Below are 18,404 nucleotides of genomic sequence, written 5' to 3' on the forward strand. Positions count from 1 at the left end.
AAAATCGAATACTGGTTTTGAAAATAGAGTAATTGGAGACTGCCTGCTTGTGTTGTAAATTTATGGTTTTAAATTGAATGGCTTATGACAATAAATGAGCATGAATGGCTAAACTGATTTTGGTGTTAGAATTATTTGTACTGTGTATTCAGCCTTGAGAGGCTAGGTTGCGATAAATTGTCATGTCATGCAAAAAAAGATTTTATAAATCAAGTGGTAGATAAAATAATCCAAAGTCACTACAGTGGTGGGGGTTTCCGTGGACTGCCTATGAGAGAGGCACGGTAACCCAATTATATATTTACCTCCGGAGGGAGATGTTGGATGAAGTATCTCTTGAGGTAAAGATTTGAGTGCACTTCACGTGGACCACCGAGTGAGAGTGAGACTCAGCCAACGCCAAGGTATGGCTAAAATTTTAGTTGTAAAGACATTTAACAGCCTTGGCGGACTCTGTTAGGATAACCCTCGATCAAGGTATCCTTGATAACTAAGTATGAGAATGATTTTTGGCAAGAGCCAAGCTTTTTAGGAAATCATAAGCCTAGTTGTTTATTTGGTTGAAATGAGTTGAAAGGTAATGAAATTACAATATGATGACTTATTTTAATTCGTCTCTATTTATTCGCCTTTAAATAGTTTAGATGGTGTCTGTTTACTCACTAGGATTTTATAATCTTACCACCCTCATTTCCTCTCATTTCAGGTTCGGGGAATTTTATAGTTAGCTGACTTTGACAAGGACTTTCATTTGGACTTGAATCGGCAAAAGCTGTAAGTTTTAAGCTTTCGATACATTTTGGTTAGATGTGGGCCCACGTGTCGCTGTAAAAGTAATTTCATGCTTTGGTTATTTGCTTTATAGTATATATGAATATAATTAACTTTTACACTATAAGAATCATTTACCAATAGCTTTATAAAAAAATTTATTGTACAAGAAAATAGTTTATTTTATTGAATATTTTTATTATATTCAAATGGTCAAATTTTCACTTCAAATGAACGTTTTAGATACTTAATTTGTTTTTAAATCACTAAATATATATTTTCTACTTACCTACTACATTTTTAGCAAGTTTTGAGATTTTCGACGAAAAATGACGAAAATGCCTTTATGAGCCAAAAAACAATATGTTATGTTCTGATTTGGAAATGACTCGTAATCCTTCGAATTACGATAGTTGATAACTATTGCTCATCGGGGAAGTGCGAAAGCTGATACGAGAGCCTTGCGAGGTTTCGATCGACATTCGAGGTGAAGAATGTCTGTCGAGGCTTCGCGGCGGTTGTCACGGGCCTGATGAGGAGTTCTGGGTCGTGACAGATGAAGTATCTCTTGAGGTAAAATTTGAGTGCACCTCACGTTCAGGCCACCACGTGAGAGTGAGACTCAGCCAACGCCAATGAACGGCTATGTATCAGATGCTAAAACATATTTATGGGTATGGGACATTTAACAGCCTTGACGATCTCAGTGGGATACCTTGACTAAGGTACCCGCGAGAATGATTCTTACAGGGGCCAAGAGTAAGAAATTTATAAGCAGGAAAATTTTGACGAAAAGAAATTGTTTGGTATAAATTGAAACGAATTTTGCATTATGAACATTATTGAGATATAACGTTTTTATATTGTCTCCGTCTACTCGGCTTTAAATGCTTTTGATGGTAATTGTTTACTTACTAGGATTATGTAATCTCACCCCTCTTTCTATCCATTTGTCAGGCTCAGGACAGTTTGTTGATAGTTGATTAAGACGAGAATTAATCTCGGAGTTGTATCCTAGAGAATAAGGGTTCGTAACCCTATACCTTTTTAGTCAATTGGGGGCCCACGTATCACTGTAAACGAAATTTCATACTTTAATTATCTAATTACTATATGAATAAATTTATTTTACTCTTATGCTACAAAAGTTATTTTAGGAAGACTTCGAAAATATTGTGTTTTAAGAAAATAAAATATTTTATTTAATATTTTTATTTTATTCAAATAGCTATAATTTTACTTTAAACGAATGTTTTAGACTTCAAAATTTAATTTAAATCATGAAGTATGTGTTTTCCACTCATCTACTACATTTTTAGTCAAGTTCGAAAAAATTTTGAGAAAAAATGACTAGAATACCCATGTGAGACAGAAATAAATTTTCATTGTTTTTGGATGGAAAAATGGTCCATATCGTTTCAAAACACGATTTTAGTTACTGTTGATCACAGAGGAGGTAAGAAACTAATACGAAAGCCTTGCGAAGTTTCGGTCAGCATTCGGGGTAAAGAATGTCTAACGAGACTTCGCGACGGTTGTCACGGGCTCTATGGGAGTTCCGAGTCGTGACAATTTAAACCTTAAATCATCATATACAAGTCAAAATCCTATTTTCCCTGTTCAAAATCCTAACTCTAAAACCTCTAATTTCTCCCTTTAGTATCATATTTTGATCAATTCTTGAGTCTTTTCCAATTATTTTTCCACTCGAAACACTTTTACCATTTCAAATTCATTAAAAAACACATATTGTCAAACTTTTCAAAATTCCTCCAAAATGAGTGCCAGACCAAAACAAGTCACGACTACTACCTAAAGGAATTTGGATACCAGTGTTGGACCTTCCATTGGTGCTGGGTCCTCCTAACCATGAGAAACCTTTCAATCACAAGAAAACTCATTCTACTAGCAAAATTTTCGAACACTAGCACTGGAACAACAATATTATCGCTAAGAGTCATTGATTTCAATTATCTTGAGACCTTAGGTTTCCCATATTCGATGGATAACTTGTTCAATCTCTATTATAGGTTTGATAGATTTGAATCTTGTGTTTATGGGCATGTATGGATCCCCCCAACTTTGCTTATATAGAGAACCTTAAAAGATTATGTCACAGCCCAATTACAGGCCATGACCTGCGCATGGGCCCAATAGGCATAGCCCACTAGGCCCAAGCAAGACTCTCTGTGTAAATTTATTCCTCAATCCATCTATCACACCTCATTATTTAAGATCCATAATTCATAATTTCTAATAATAATTTCCTCGAGAACAAATCATGTCAACCAAGCATATATTATCCTCAAAATAGTGTTATCACTTGATAAATTGTGATGACATTATTAATCAAACTAGACATATAGTGTTCACAAATAAATCTCACAATTTACATTAAAACATCCATATATGCATGCAAAAGACCCTTGATTACTAGCGGAGGGACTCTAGTTGTAGGTATTATTATTGAATGTCATGGTAAACTTATAGAAAGATGCGTATGAATAGGCACCTCAATCTAGGATTCAACTACCTACGGATTTGAAAACCAAAACATAAAGTTGAAAAGAATGAGTATAAACCTAATGAGTGAACATAAGAAGGGAACAAGCAAACGATACAAAAGGTTTTATTTAACATGATGCACTTATGTTAGAAACAATGCAATTTATATTTCAAAAACTTAACCTGATGCTACGCTATCCTTTAAATCATTTTGAAAACATTTAAGAGTTCCAACCTTCAACATTCAATGCAATCACATTACATTTCTCCAACACCTCTATAGTATACGTACACATGTATATAAGTATTTATATATATATATATATATATATATATTTTTAGACATGCATCAAGGACATCTAGCTCACTGCCAAGGATGGTTAATATGCTCCGATGAATACAACCATTGACCTCAACATAAGTCATATGTACTCCCACACCCCACATAACTATTATTATCATGTGCACTCCCAAACCGCTCATAGCTATTATTATCATGTGCACTCCCACACCGTACACAATCATTGGGTCATGAGCTTTCCCACACCGTACACCACCATTACCATCATGTGCACTCCCACACCACACACGATCATCGTGTCATGAGCTTTCCCACACCGTACACCACCATTATCATCATGTGCACTCTCATACCGCACACACACAGTTATAAATGTAATTTGACCATACCTCTTAAGGCATAGCATATATAACAACATGTAAACAATAATCTTTACATATTAATACCTTCCACATAGTTCTTTATTTAGGTCATATATATGGTTGCACAATCCAACTTCCAAGGAAAATAATATTAACCATCATACCACTAGTTACAACATCCCAAGATTCTCAATGTATCACACACAACAATTCACTTAGCAATTCAATATAATAATTCAAACTCATGGTTCATCACATTATACATTTTACAACATAAGGATATCACTCATCAAAGGCTTGTTCCCATGCATATTTTAAAAGATTCAAATAAGTGTTTTCAAGTATTTGATTCAAACACATATGCATTTCTTTCCAAAACATTTTTATATGCAAGATTCACTCACCTTTTTTTGATACCTTACCAAACCAACACCAAGACCTCAATCCAACTTGGATCTTGAAGCTCCAATAGATCCTATAATGACCAACAACACATTCAACTCAATTGTTTCTAATAAATTTAGAATTTATTACTCATAAATCAGCATCTACCTATTTTTAATCTAACCTTAATTCAACTAAAAAAATCTAGTCTAAATAATAAACCCATTAAATCAGCAATTGTCCAACAAAGAAAAACAATCCAACTGAAACATAACCCAATCTAACATTAAAACCGATTAAATTGAAGCTAATAGGTTAATAAATAAGTCTCACCTAGTTTCACATTTCCTTTGCTTCAACCATGTCTACATTTTTGGTGGAAGTGCAAAAGAGAACGACAGCCCAATTTTTATTCAACTCGTAAGGAATATAGAGGACATGGAAAAGCAATTTAGCTCACTCCCATGGAGAATGTTCGGAAATGGCGTGATAACATGCTACCCATGGCACCATGAGATGAAATCAGGGAGCTAAAAAGTTTTTTGGTCTTGTCCTAATTCTACCCATGACTAATCTAAGAAGAATTGATGGGAGTGAAGCTCAGGTAAGGAATAGAAAGATGAAAGAGATGGGAAGCAAGGTTTCCTCCCAAAAAAACAAGAGAAAGCAATGACTTTACTTTTGATGAAAAGTAAAGCTTCTAGAAGCCGTCAAGCTAAGAAAGAAAAAGTAGGAAAGGTTGGCCTTAGTTGGCTGGCCAATTGAAAAACTAAAAGTCAAAGAAAAAATGTAAAAACTTTTTTATTGGTCAAAAGTAAGGTATAGTGACAATTCTCCTCTCTTTCCTTTTTTTTTTATACGTTGACTTTGCATTTTCAATAATTTCACATGAGATGGCCGACCCTTATGATATCTTATACATACTTTTCATTATTTTTGAAAGCTTATATTTTACTTATTTAACACATGGCAAATTGCTCATCATTTTATCAGCCAAACCTAAATTAATTTTTTTTTAAGTCTTTTAACTTTTTTTTTTACTCCAACTATCTTCTATTTTTCCTTCTTTGTACATGTACATATTCAATATCTAATTGACACTTCACTCAAGTATCACCATAATATTTGAATATATACATACTTTTTTATACTCTATTTAATGAACACACGTGAGTCCCATTAACGCTCCGTTTCTTTGTAATTTAAATTTTTTTTTACTCTCCCCCACTTTGGCCATATCCAACTCATTGAAATCGACTTTCAATATTACACTATCTTATTCAACTATCATCAATAAACTAATATTATTTTATTACAAAAATATTATTTTAATTCTACTTCAACTTCTCCACTTCCACAACTTTTCTCATCAATAATAGCCACAATTCATCTTTATTGGTACTTAATATCTTAATTTAATTAACATTCCAAAGGACAGAGTGTTACAGATTAGGTTGGCTTGAGTATTTAAGCTTAGATAGAAAATATTATGAGGATTTGACTAAGGCATTTTATTCCGATGCATCTCACTAATTTTGTTTTGTGATCAACTTTTGTGTTGGATGGTTAGGTGCATTGCATTTGCATGGATATTATTTAATATGGTTTTGTTGTTTGGATATTGGCTTTCCTAGTTGTTTATCTTAGTTATTATTCTCTTGACAAACTTTTGGATGTATATTTAGTTGTCAAACTTTAGGAGTTTTAATGTTAGATGTTTTTGTTTGTTCAAGATGGATGGCTTTGATATTATGGAAATGTAATGGTTATTGCTTTATGAGTTTTCTCTATGCTTCATTCAAATTGCTTCAAATCATGAATAATGAGTATGTTTAAATGGTTTTGTATTATGCTTGATGATCAATTGATAATATTTGTATTCATGAGGACATTTCTCTTAAAATGACTAATTCATGTTTTTCTCTCTTGGCACATGAAGCTTTAAATTGATCCTTTAAAATGATTTTTCCAACTTACACCTCATTTTCTTTTTGATATAGCAAAAGGGGGAGAAAGTTTTAAGGGACAAATTTGCAAATTACAACTTATAGTTAGAAAATTATTATTTATTATTAACCAAGCACTAAGTGAGGGGGAGTTATTTATTTTTCAAAATCTTTCTGCCCTCTCAAAATCAAACTTTAGCAAAAAAATTTGAAAGAAACTTAAAGTCTTAAAATCAGTGGGAGTTTTTTTAAGTTTTAGGCAAATATTGCTCATAGTTTTGTTATATAAAAAAAGGAGAGATTGTTAGCTTTACAATTGATCTTAGTTTTCAAATGATAAAATGAATGATTAGAATTGCCAGTTCAAGTCTTTAAAATGTTTGACAAATCCTAAAAACCCCTTGAAATATTAAAAAGAAATGGCCAAGTGTTTATTCAAACAAAAGGTTCAAAATAGTCTTCAAAAATGAAGTCTAAGTTGTAAGTATCGATACCTCATGCTTAGCAAGCAACAAGTATCTATCATTTTTGAATAAAGTATTGATACATTTCTAGCAATGTTTAAAATTTTATATGCTAAGGTAAAAGTATCGATACCTTGTTTATAAGTATCGATACTTTTCAATTCGAGAGCAAAAATTTCAAAACAAAGGTAAAAGTATCAATACATGGGTTGAAAGTATCACTACCTCGTATAGAAATATAGATGCTTTGATGCAGGATTTGAAAAACCCACCTTAAAAGTATCAATACCTCAGCAGAAGTATCAATACATGTGATTGGTGAGCACAAAATTCTCACAACTAATGGCTCTATTTTGCATTAAATGCACACGAACGGCTCTAAAAGACTTTCCCATTATAAATTGAAGGTTCCTACCACATTTATGAATTGAGAAGACTCTAAAATAAAATCAAAACAAAAAAGCAAAGCTTCAAGCACTAAAATCACTCTTTATTCTCTCTTGAGCATTTGTTGTCTTCATTTATTGAGCTCAACTTCTTTACTTCTCATTCATTGCTTATTCAATACTTGTACCTACCTACCTTACCAGCATTAAAGAGGCATCTTAGCTCTTCCATTTTCTTGTTTTTGTAATTATTGTTGGTTATACCTTAACCATTTAAAAGGTAGTTTATTTGGTTATATTTTAACCATAGAAAAGGTGAAAGGTTTAATCTTATCCTTAAAAAGGTTGTTGAAAAGGTTGTACTTGCACCCTTAAAAGGCATTCATACTTAGCAAGTTAAGGTCAAAGACATAGGTAGGGGGTTGAATCTCTATAAAAACTTATTTGCAAGCTATTCTCTTTACTCCTTAAGTTTTGTTTTTGTCAAATCTTAATCTTTGAAAAAGTTTGTGCACTAGTTTGTAATTGAAACTTAGTTTAAAACTCATTTTCTACTCTATAGATTGAGCTTACGTTAGTAATCCTTTATAGGTTGAGCTTTCATTTTAACACTCTAAGAGTGATATAATCAATAAAAACCATGAACAGGCTACTACACAATCTAGCCATCTCCAACTGGCCATGTCCCTTGTTTTCCCTTCCTTTCACTCTCTTTCCCATATTTTTTGGGTATCTCTTATCGAATTAAGTTCCTTTAAGTCTTTTTAATACCTAGTTTAGCATTATGACTACAATTGGTGATTGGAGAGTTGTGGTTTGAAAATTGCTCAGAAAATTTGTCAATGAAAATCTATGATATGACATCATAAAGTGTTCATTACTTTGTTGAAACTATTGTGAAAAGATAAAATGTCTAAAATGGCTTGGACTTTATTTTATGTTAGCTTTATAGAGTTACAATTGATTTTATGTTTCGAAATGACAAAATAAAGTGATCGAAATTGCTTAAATATGTTATTGAACAAGTGTGCAAACCTTTTGACATGTTTAAAAGAAATGGTTAAGTGTTTATCAAAGAAACCCAACTCAAAAAGGCTTTAAAAATTGGTTTCCACACTAAAAGTATAGATACTTGTTCATAAGTATCGATACATGTTCTTCAGAAAGTCAAAAACCCTAAAGGTCAAATTGAAAGTATTAATACTTGTTCATCAGTATTGATACATGTTCTTTAAAAAATCAAAAGTCAAAATGTCAAATTACAAGTATCAATACCTATCCTATTAAGTATCGATATATTTTTTGCAGAATGCTTAAGACATTCAAGTTGAGTTGAAAGTATTGACACTTGGTACTCAAGTATTGATGCATATTAGGCACAAGCATTTTGCATGATAAGTATAGATACCTACTCAGTAAGTATCAATACTTGTGCGTATTTCAAAATTCTTGCTACTTGAAGTATTGATACCTAGTGATCGTTGGGTATGATTTTTCGGTAGCAAACGGTTAGATTTGCATTAAATGCTTCTCCAACTATCGTTAAGGCTTCCACACTATAAATACAAGCTTTCTACCACACTTATGAGATGTGAAGACTCTGAAATCAAATCAAAACAAGAGAGCAAAGCTTCAAGCATTAAAATTACTATTCATTCTCTCTTGAGCGCTTATTGTATTCATTTATTAAGCTTGACTTCTTTTTTCATCATTCTTTGCTTATTCAATATTTGTACCTAGTTTTGTTTTCTAGCTTTAAAGAGACATTTTAGCTCTTTCATTTTCTTGTTATTGTAATCATTATTGGCTATACCATAACAATTTAAAAGATAATTACATTGGTTATACCTTAACCATATAAAAGTTAGAAGGGTTAAACCTTATCCTTCAAAAAGTTGTTGTAAAGGTTGTGCTTGCACATTCAAAAGACATTTATACTTAGTAAATTTGAGAACTTTTTAACAAACTAAGGGAGATAACATAGGCAAGAACCTTTATAACAATTTGTTTACAGGTTTTTCTCCTTACTTTTAAGCTGTGTTTTGTAAAATCTTAATCTTTGGAAAGAGTTTGTGCACGAGTTAATATTAAAACTTAATTTAAAACTCATTTCCAACTCTCAAATTCATATTTACAAAAAGTTTCGATTATTTCCAATTCACCTCCTCTTGGAAATCCTTTATAGCTTGAGCTTTTACTCTAACATTTTATAATTAGGTTTTGAACTAATATTTTTCCATACAAAACTTTAGAATATACACAGGGGCGAAGCCTCCTTATGTGATGGGGGGGGGCCATGGCCCCTAGCCCCCCACCCCAAAAAACTTTTAAAAATTTTTTCATAACATATAAAAATTTTTAAAATTTTTTATATTCTATTAATGGCTCTCTCAAAATAATTTTTTATTAATAATTAAATAAATAAAATAATAAAACAATTTCACATATCTCACTCAACTTTAATTTTTTTTCAATTTGTATTATTATTTATATTTTTATTTGTTATTTTTCATTTCTATTCTATTTACTCATATATTCTAAATTTTTATAGATTTTCTTTCCCAAATTTCTACAAACCATTAAATGTATTCATTTTCTTTCTTTTTTGTAATATAATATGTGATATCTACCATCTACTTGTCATATTCTTCTTTTTTATGTGACNTATAAATTTTCTTTTCCAAATTTCTACAAACCATTAAATGTATTCATTTTCTTTCTTTTTTGTAATATAATATGTGATATCTACCATCTACTTGTCATATTCTTCTTTTTTATGTGACGTAGATTTTATTTTCTATGATTTTAATTTTTAAAAATTAATAAATTATTATATAGTTTTCAAATATAAATTGTAGTGTTACATTATTAGTTAAAATTTCATTACTGTATTATTTTTTTATTAATCCTGATTATATAAGAGGAAATTAACTTGAATATATTTTTTTGTATGCTTTATGTTTCATATTTAGTTAAAATAAAATTATCTTGAATATATAATATTTAAATAATTTTGATTATATAAGAAAAAATTATTAATTTTTTATTATTTATATTTTACAATTTATAATTTTATATTTAATTTCATATTTTTATTATCAATATTTTTATTGTTGATTGAATTTAACATAATAGTTTTTTAAAATTTTTAACCCTTATTCTTCTATATTTGACCCCTAACAAAATTTAACTACTGCCAACCCTGAACATACACATTCATACTTCTTTATTATTATTATTATTATTAAGTCAAACACATCTCTGTATCTGTATTTTCCCCCACGAACTATTCCCTCTATAAATGTTGAAATTAGGTAGTACTCTAGTAAGAGTACCATTTCATTCTATAAGTTTTGATCTCTTTTTTATCAACATTGGATTAATAGAAGAAATAACTGTGTTTTACCTCTCTCACATTTACCTAACTCCATGACAATTGTGTGGTGAAAATGCCAAAATTCTGCTTTCCTCAGCTTTCCAGCCTGTCAGTTCCATATTACATCCTGACAATATAACAACCATGTTAGTTTGTTAGTGTGATTCATACAGTTAAAACCTTCAGTCATTTTCATTACTTATTTAAGCAATCGTTATTCAATTCGATGTTAGTAAGTATGTAGGCCTAGAAGCAGAATATACAGTTTCCATAACCATACACAAAACAAAAATCAGAAAAAGGTTCCATCTTAAGGCAATTTAAGCTCACTGTCACTCTTTCTCTGTCTGTGTTGGTCGGCCTGCGCAATCATGACTTTCTCCTTATCCTTCACCCACCCTATCTTTAGCCGCCACGTGCACTCCGCCGCACTCTCTCTCTCTTCCTCTCCTCCTCCCCCTCCTCCTGGTTTCTTCTTTCTCTCTCCTCCCACCCCGACCTCGCTTCGTTTCGATTTCCTCTACCGCGTGCCCCAGCGCTCCGCAGCATTTTCCGCCGCCGAAACCGCCGCTCTTTTACAAGACACCGCCTCCTCCGCAGCTGTCCTAGCTGGCGCCTATGCTCTCGTCTTCACCTTCGATACTCTTACCCAGAAAGAACTCATTCAACAGGTTTCATTTTTTTCTTTCCTTTTTTTTGATAAAATGAATTTTCTCTTTATCAAAAAAACAATTTTAATTTATTTGTCTGTTTTTTTACTTATTTGAGCAGAATCTAAGTAGAAAACTGGTGCATATATTATCCGGGTTACTTTTCGCCGTTTCCTGGCCAATTTTCAGGTGAACTTTTATGCAATTAAATATATATATATATATATATTTTAAATTATTAATGAATTATAGCTGATGATATATTGATCCCCTAGAATAGCAACTCCCTACTGGCTCGTTACTTTGCATCTGTGGTTCCCCTTGTGAATTGCGTAAGGCTTGTTATTCATGGTCTCTCACTGGCTGATGATCAAGGCTTGATCAAATCCGTTACCCGAGAAGGAAATCCCAAGTAATTTTTCCATCATCGTTAAATTCAGTTCCTGAAATTATTACATCATCCTTTTCATACCGTTTTCACGTGTCGTTAATTCTTGCAATTAATTTTTCACTTTTCTTAGATTACTTTTTGCTGTGATTGGGTGCTGATCATTTCCAAAAATAATTGCAGGGAGTTGCTTAGAGGGCCTTTGTATTATGTTCTGATATTGATCTTATGTGCTCTTGTCTTTTGGCGTGAATCCCCTGTTGGTCTCATATCCTTGGCAATGATGTGCGGCGGAGATGGTAAAGTTTATTCCTTTTCCCTTTACGAAAGTGACTCGTTTTATCTGCCTGACTCCTCACCAGCTAATGGGCCCCAATTACAGCATCATTATTAATTTCTAGCTCTTGGTTTCATAGGTGTTGCAGATATATTGGGTAGAAGGTTTGGGTCCTCCAAGCTTCCTTATAATCGAAACAAGAGTTGGGTTGGCAGTATATCCATGTTTGTTTTCGGTTTCTTCATTTCTGTAGGGTAAGTTCCAGAAATTGGGTACATATAGTACTAAATGTTTCCTCTCTCCTAACATTGCTGATGAGCTTTTATTGTTCCACATAGGATGCTGTACTACTATTCAGTGCTTGGATATTTCCAGTTGGATTGGGGTTGGACAATGTGCAGGGTCGCTTTAGTTTCTCTAGTGGCGACAGTGGTGGAGTCTCTTCCATTTACAACGGTGGTAGATGATAATATCTCTGTTCCTCTTGCTACAATGATAGCAGCCTATTTTAGTTTTAGACCCTAGTTTGTTGCTTCCCTAGTATTTCAATATAACTTGTTCGTTTCCTATTAACCAAAATTTTGCCATATTTGAGTTTGAACCATTTTGTATTCTATCAAGTAAAATTGTTGCCGACAAGAGACTTGTTAGTTGAGAGAGAATCAATTCTTGAAAGAGGAATTGTAGAACATGTATTCATTAATTGAATCTGTTAGCAACAGATTGTTCTTATACTCACGGTTACAAGAGAAGGAAAAAGACCAACTACTGCCTTGGCAATTAGTTACACAGCAAGCAAAAATAACAGAAAGATAAAACAGCAGTAACAAAAGTAAATCCCTATGATAACAGTTCTTAACCAGGCCTAGTTAAGTCATGAAGTAACAAAAGTATGAATTGTATCGGTATGCCTGTCCCGTGGGCATGGTTCTCAAGTTGAGGGTCTTTTTGGTTTCTGGTCTTTCTTGGTCTTTTGTCGAGATTGGTCAATGTGTAAATGAGTCGGGGTGCCTTGGTTGTACAAAATCTCAGCTTTAAGGGAATGCTGTCTTTGGATCCCACAATTAACTTCTTGATCGGGTTTTCTTGTGTAGTCAGGAGACAATTTGCTTGGTCAAATGTACAAGTTTCGTTGCCTCTATTAATGAAATTTCTTATTTAAAAAAAAATAGTAATTAAGTGCTCCATGTAAGAGAAACGTGTTGCAGTGGTCTAGCAGATAGTTAGGTGATTTGCAATCATTCAGTAAACTTTCATTGCTTCAATAAATGTTGCATTTAAATATGATGCTTGTATATAATATGTAACTTTATTAATTATTTATAAATAATTAATTAATATTAATTATTATTTTAATATTTTTTAATAAAATAATTAAAAATAAATATTTGAGATAAGATATAAATTCAAATTAGCTATTCGTTATATTTAAATTTAATTTGTTTAAATTTAAATAAATATTAATTACATTTAAATTTAATTTATTGAAATTTAAATATAATATTCTATCCTTGTATCCATAATATATCTATAAATAGTGAATAGATATACTAGTTTCTACACGTGACAAAAGAGTGAATGTTCTTCTATGAGTCAAAAAAATAAAAAAAACATTTTTTCCTTTTTTTTTTCTTTCTCTTCATTTTTGAGACACCATCAAAAGGTAAAGGGTTTTGGAACGTGCAATTTCTTGTGGAGGATTCTATAGCTACTTCATAACAACAAGAAGGAAGAAATTATTGTGTGCATGAAAGAGGATTTGTAAGGTAAGCTTCTTCTATCAAAAAGAAAATGGAATACTTATCTGAAAAGGTAAGCTCACCTCCCAACAGTGGTATCAGAGTAGGTTTTGGCTTGCTTTCATCTTTTTAATTTATGTATGTTTTGAAAGAATGTTTTGATTATGATTTTATTTAATTTAAATTACCAGTGCCGATTTATTATGTATAAATCTGTAATAGTTGTTGAAATTGATATGGGGAAGGAGTAGGCTTTAATCCAGTGCAAACAGGTGCATTGTTCTAAAGTGACGTGGTGCCTTATGGATGGTAGCAAAATAAAAAACAATTAGAAAAGAAAATACAACTAGTAGGATTTGAACTTGCACTAAGAAAGTCATTAAGACTTAAAAAAAAATTATCTTTCAACCACTACACCAAAGAAATATCCTTGAGATGAGAGTACGGTAAATAATAAAAATTGAAAGGGTCTAAACACTGCCATAAAGGGCATGATGTGGTAGGCACATGGTTTTCTTAATTGCATTTTTGCCCCATAAGTTTTTGTTTTTATAAAATGACCTCAAAATATTTTTTGGGTAATTAAAATTTCACAAAAAAAATTCAAAATATTATTTATGCTTTTGTCATGTTACTATTTTATTTTATTCATATGCATTATAAATAAAGTTAACTAATATGTTAATTAACCATTATTTTTTCTTATATATTGTATATTAGAAATTATTTTTCTTCTAAAACATATATATGAATTTAGTAAATGTTTGTTAATTCAATTATTTTACATAGGCTGTAAAATGCTATGTACCATATAAGTATATTTTATAATTATTTTACTTATTTGTGAAGTAAAATTTATAAAAATGCATGATGTAATCATTTTACTTATTTGTTAAGTAAAATTGTATGCAAAAAGATAGTACGGTGATTATATGTCTCAATAGCTTTGTCAAAGGAGATTGGGTTTTAAGAGAGACCGTTTGTTACTCCTCCAGCCTTTCTTGAAAATTATTGCAAACGTAGGGTGCTTTGTCGAGGAGACTATTATAGTCTTTCCTGGAAGCATATGAAAATATGATCTATTTAGTGCTTTTTTTGTGTGCATAATATTTATATGGAAGTTTGATCATCCAAAATAATAAATATGTATAAGCATGCACAACATCCCTATTTTTATATAGATTGATGTAGTAGGTTCCTTATGATGTAATTTATTTTAGATTTGTATTAATTATTGAGGCCATGTAAAGGGATGTAATTTTGTGCTTACTTTACGCATAATATTATTTTAGATATGGGCACCTATAAATATCAATGGGGTTCTTTAGTAGAACTCATTATATTATGTGGTAAGTGAGAGTTGTTCCCATGCTTAAGGATAATGGTAATTATTCCCATAATCCAAAGTTAAACTAAATTAGACATTTTAATTGATGCTTCTACTATTGGTGATGATTACTAGTATGCATGCAAAATTTTTGAACTAGTAATATGGGTAAAAGTTAAATATGTCTATTCTTAATTAATTAGAAAATAAGATATACGCTTAATTAAATCTTATGCAATAATGTAGTGATTTGGCTTCAAAACAAATTATTGATGATTTGAACAAAGGTGCCAAGCTTGATGGCAAAAACTATGATATTTGGCATAAGAAGGTTTAGTATCTTATCAATGAGCAAGAGTTGCTCGATCATTTGACTAAAGAGATAAACCCACATGAAGTTGGAAACAAAGCCTAGCATCGTCGTGACCAAAAGGCCTATGACACTTGGTATAAGAGAGACTGTAGTGCACGCTTTACCATGCTAAGCTGCATGCATGATGATCTCCTTGGGGAGTTTGAGAACTTCCCAACTACCAAGTAGTTGTGGGAACAACTTAAATTCAAGTATGTTGGAACCACAATTACAAGGCTTCGTGCCTTAAACACTTAAGTTCAATCAATATGTGATGGACTCCAAGCACACTCTGGCTGAACACTTAAGGCCTATGTCAGCCATGATAAGAGAGATGAAAGCAACTTGCTATGATCTCATAGATGAGCAGCAGGTCTTAACTGTCATCAGGTCACTCCCCGAGTCCTCATGGGGACATGTTAAACTTGTATTAATACATTATGAAGGGATAAAGACTTTTGATGATATTTCCCGCCATTTAGAGCTTGAGGTAGAGTGTAAAGAAGCTATCTGTAGCATTGCCCTAAAGCTGAAGCTAAAAATGGCAAAAGGTATGTTCCTTAGTGAAAGAGACAATAAAAGAAAGGAATAACTAGAAATCTAAGGCTCAAAAATGATGGAGTCACTAAGCGCCAAAGAGGCAAGTGTGGTGGAAAGAAAGATAAGTCCAAGTTGAAATGCTTTAACTATGGTAAGAAGGGACATTTTGCTCAAGAATGCACTGAGGCTAAAAAGGTTCATCCTCTAAACCGCTTTAAAACTTATATATGTTCTCATGTGTTTATAGCTCATTCTCTCCTTGGTTGGATTGTAGGTACATGAGCAACCCAACACATAACCTGTAACTATGTAGGATATGTAGATTACCATCATTTACCAACGGGTAGACACTTTGTCATGATGGGGAAGTGAAAATAGGAAAAGGTCTTAGGAGTAAGGACTTACCAACTCACAATGCACAATAGGTGAAAATGGCTCTTACATGATGTGCTTCATACTCCATCCGTACGATATAATCTACTTTCAATTTTAGCATTGATGGGTTTAGGATTTAATTTTACCTTCGTGAATTATAGTTTGTTTATTTTTCTTGAAAACAAGTTTTTTGGTCATGGTTATTTTAAAAACGATTTGATTATGTTGGATTTGGATTTTGATAATAATTTTGCTTTCGTTTCAAATTCTTCTTCTGATGTTATAAATGATTATGTGAAATGACATGCTAGATTATGACATATTGAGCAAAATAGAATGTCCAAATTGGCTAGAGAAAGGATATCGGGCTCAATCACCAAAGTTAAACTTCCTACATGTGAGTTATGTCTTGTCAGTAAGTTCAGCATAAAGCCTCTTGGGAAGGCTAAAAGAGCCACCTATCTTCTAAAACTTGTCCATTCGGAAATTTGTGGGCCTATGAATGTAAAGGCACGCAATGGCGCATCTTATTTCATTTCATTCATGGATGATTACTCACAATATGGATCCATATTTTGGTTGTCTCACTGTTTTGAAGCTTTGAATTGTTTCAAACGCTTTATGGCAGAGGTTGAGAATAAAAAAGAAAGGAAACTTAAGGTTTTTCACACTGATAGAGGTCATGAATACCTATATGATCAATTCAAAGAATTATGTGAGGAAAAAGGAATACGTTGACAATGAATGATACTTAGAACTCCGAACAAAATGGTGTTGCAGAGAGAAGGAATCGTACCTTGTTAGGCATGGTTAGGTCAGTGATGGCACAAGCCAACCTTTCAATAAGTTTTTGGGGAGATGCCTTTTTGACCGCAGCATGCATCCTCAATTGGGTGCCCTCAAAATTTGTTCCCACAACTCCATATGAGTTATGGAATGAAAGTAAGCCCAATTTGGAAGGCTTACATCCTTGGGGATCAATAGGGTACATGCATCACTCATCTCATAAGTATGGAAAACTTGGTCCTAAAGCTAATAAGTGTGTATTTATTAGATATTCAAAACATTATAAGGGCTATGTGATGTATAGGAAACACCCTGATGGGGGGCTAATTGAGATGGAATCTCGTGATGTTGATTTTCTAGAAGATGAATTCCCAACCATATGTGAGGTTAAAGAACGCCTTGAGCTTTATGAGATGAAGGAGCCTCAAGAAAATGTATCCCAATATAAGGAAATGAATGTGGAAACACATCTTATCTAAAAGACTGTTGAGGTCAGTGGGAGTACAATGTTTGAGCTCTACTAAGATTCATAATTGCGAATAAGTGAATATGGGCAAATGCCTTGTAAATAATTTGAGATAGAATGTTAGTCATTCTTAGGTATTCCTATGGATGTTGATGAACCATCTTCCTATAAGGAAGCTTTAAACTCACCATCATCAGACAAGTGGCTTACTACTATGGAAGATGGAATGAAATCCATGACTGAAAATCGAGTTTGAGAGTTAGTTGACCTTCCACCTAGGTGCAAATCAATTGGAAAACAAATGGGTTCTGAAGGTAAAGTGCAAAGTGGATGGATCAATTGAAAAATATAAGGCTTGTTTAGTGGCAAAAGGTTATACCCAAAAAGAAGGTGTGGATTATAAAGAGATGTTTTCTTCTGTGGTGAGATTTGTGTCAATTCGCCTTATCCTAGCTATAGTGGCACATCTAGATTTGGAATTGTTGCAAATGGATGTGAAAACTGCATTTCTCAATGGAGAAATCAATGAGGAGATTTACATGAACTGACCAATTGGTTTTCAAGCCAAAAGAAAATAACACAAGGTGTGTCGCTTGAAACATTCTATCTATGGCTTGAAACAATCATCCCAACAATGATATCTTTGTTTTCATCAAGCCATCATTTCCATAGGGTTTGTGATTATTGAAGAGGGCCATTGTGTATATGTAAAGAAATTAAAGAATAAGTTCCTTATTCTTTCATTATACGTGGATGATATCCTATTAGTCGAGAATGACATGGAGTTAATTGTCACCATTTAGAAGTGGTTGTCCTCCACTTTCGAGATAAAGGACATGGGACAAGCTAAATACATCCTCTAGGTTAAGATCTCGAGAAATCGTTTTAAGAAGTTCTTGAGTTTGTCTCAAGAAAATTACATTCAAAGGGTTTTAGAATGATTTTGTATGCAAAACTCCAAGCCTATAGACACTTCAATGGAGAAAGGCTTATATCTCAGCATAAAACA

The 18,404-nt window shown here is 32.5% G+C and overlaps 1 protein-coding gene and 1 long non-coding RNA gene across 2 annotated transcripts in view; one reads left to right on the forward strand and one right to left on the reverse strand.

The window, feature by feature from the left end:
* The window catches only part of LOC108663709, a 10,364-nt gene extending 5,363 nt beyond the window's left edge, over positions 1-5,001 (reverse strand). The window contains exons 1-2 of the long non-coding RNA XR_001929719.1: positions 4,657-5,001; positions 4,344-4,414 (exon numbers count right to left, since the gene is read on the reverse strand). This is a non-coding gene — a long non-coding RNA (uncharacterized LOC108663709). The remainder of the gene's footprint in view (positions 1-4,343; positions 4,415-4,656) is intronic.
* LOC18586576 (probable phytol kinase 1, chloroplastic) lies at positions 10,727-12,544 on the forward strand. Its single transcript, XM_007010052.2, has 6 exons — positions 10,727-11,166; positions 11,267-11,334; positions 11,426-11,557; positions 11,717-11,832; positions 11,950-12,064; positions 12,149-12,544. Exons 1-6 carry the CDS (start codon positions 10,867-10,869, stop codon positions 12,333-12,335), a joined length of 918 nt encoding a protein of 305 aa, XP_007010114.2. The 5' UTR covers positions 10,727-10,866; the 3' UTR covers positions 12,336-12,544.

This window comes from Theobroma cacao, chromosome 10 (genome assembly GCF_000208745.1).
Source record: "Theobroma cacao cultivar B97-61/B2 chromosome 10, Criollo_cocoa_genome_V2, whole genome shotgun sequence".
Classification (NCBI taxonomy): Eukaryota; Viridiplantae; Streptophyta; class Magnoliopsida; order Malvales; family Malvaceae; genus Theobroma; species Theobroma cacao.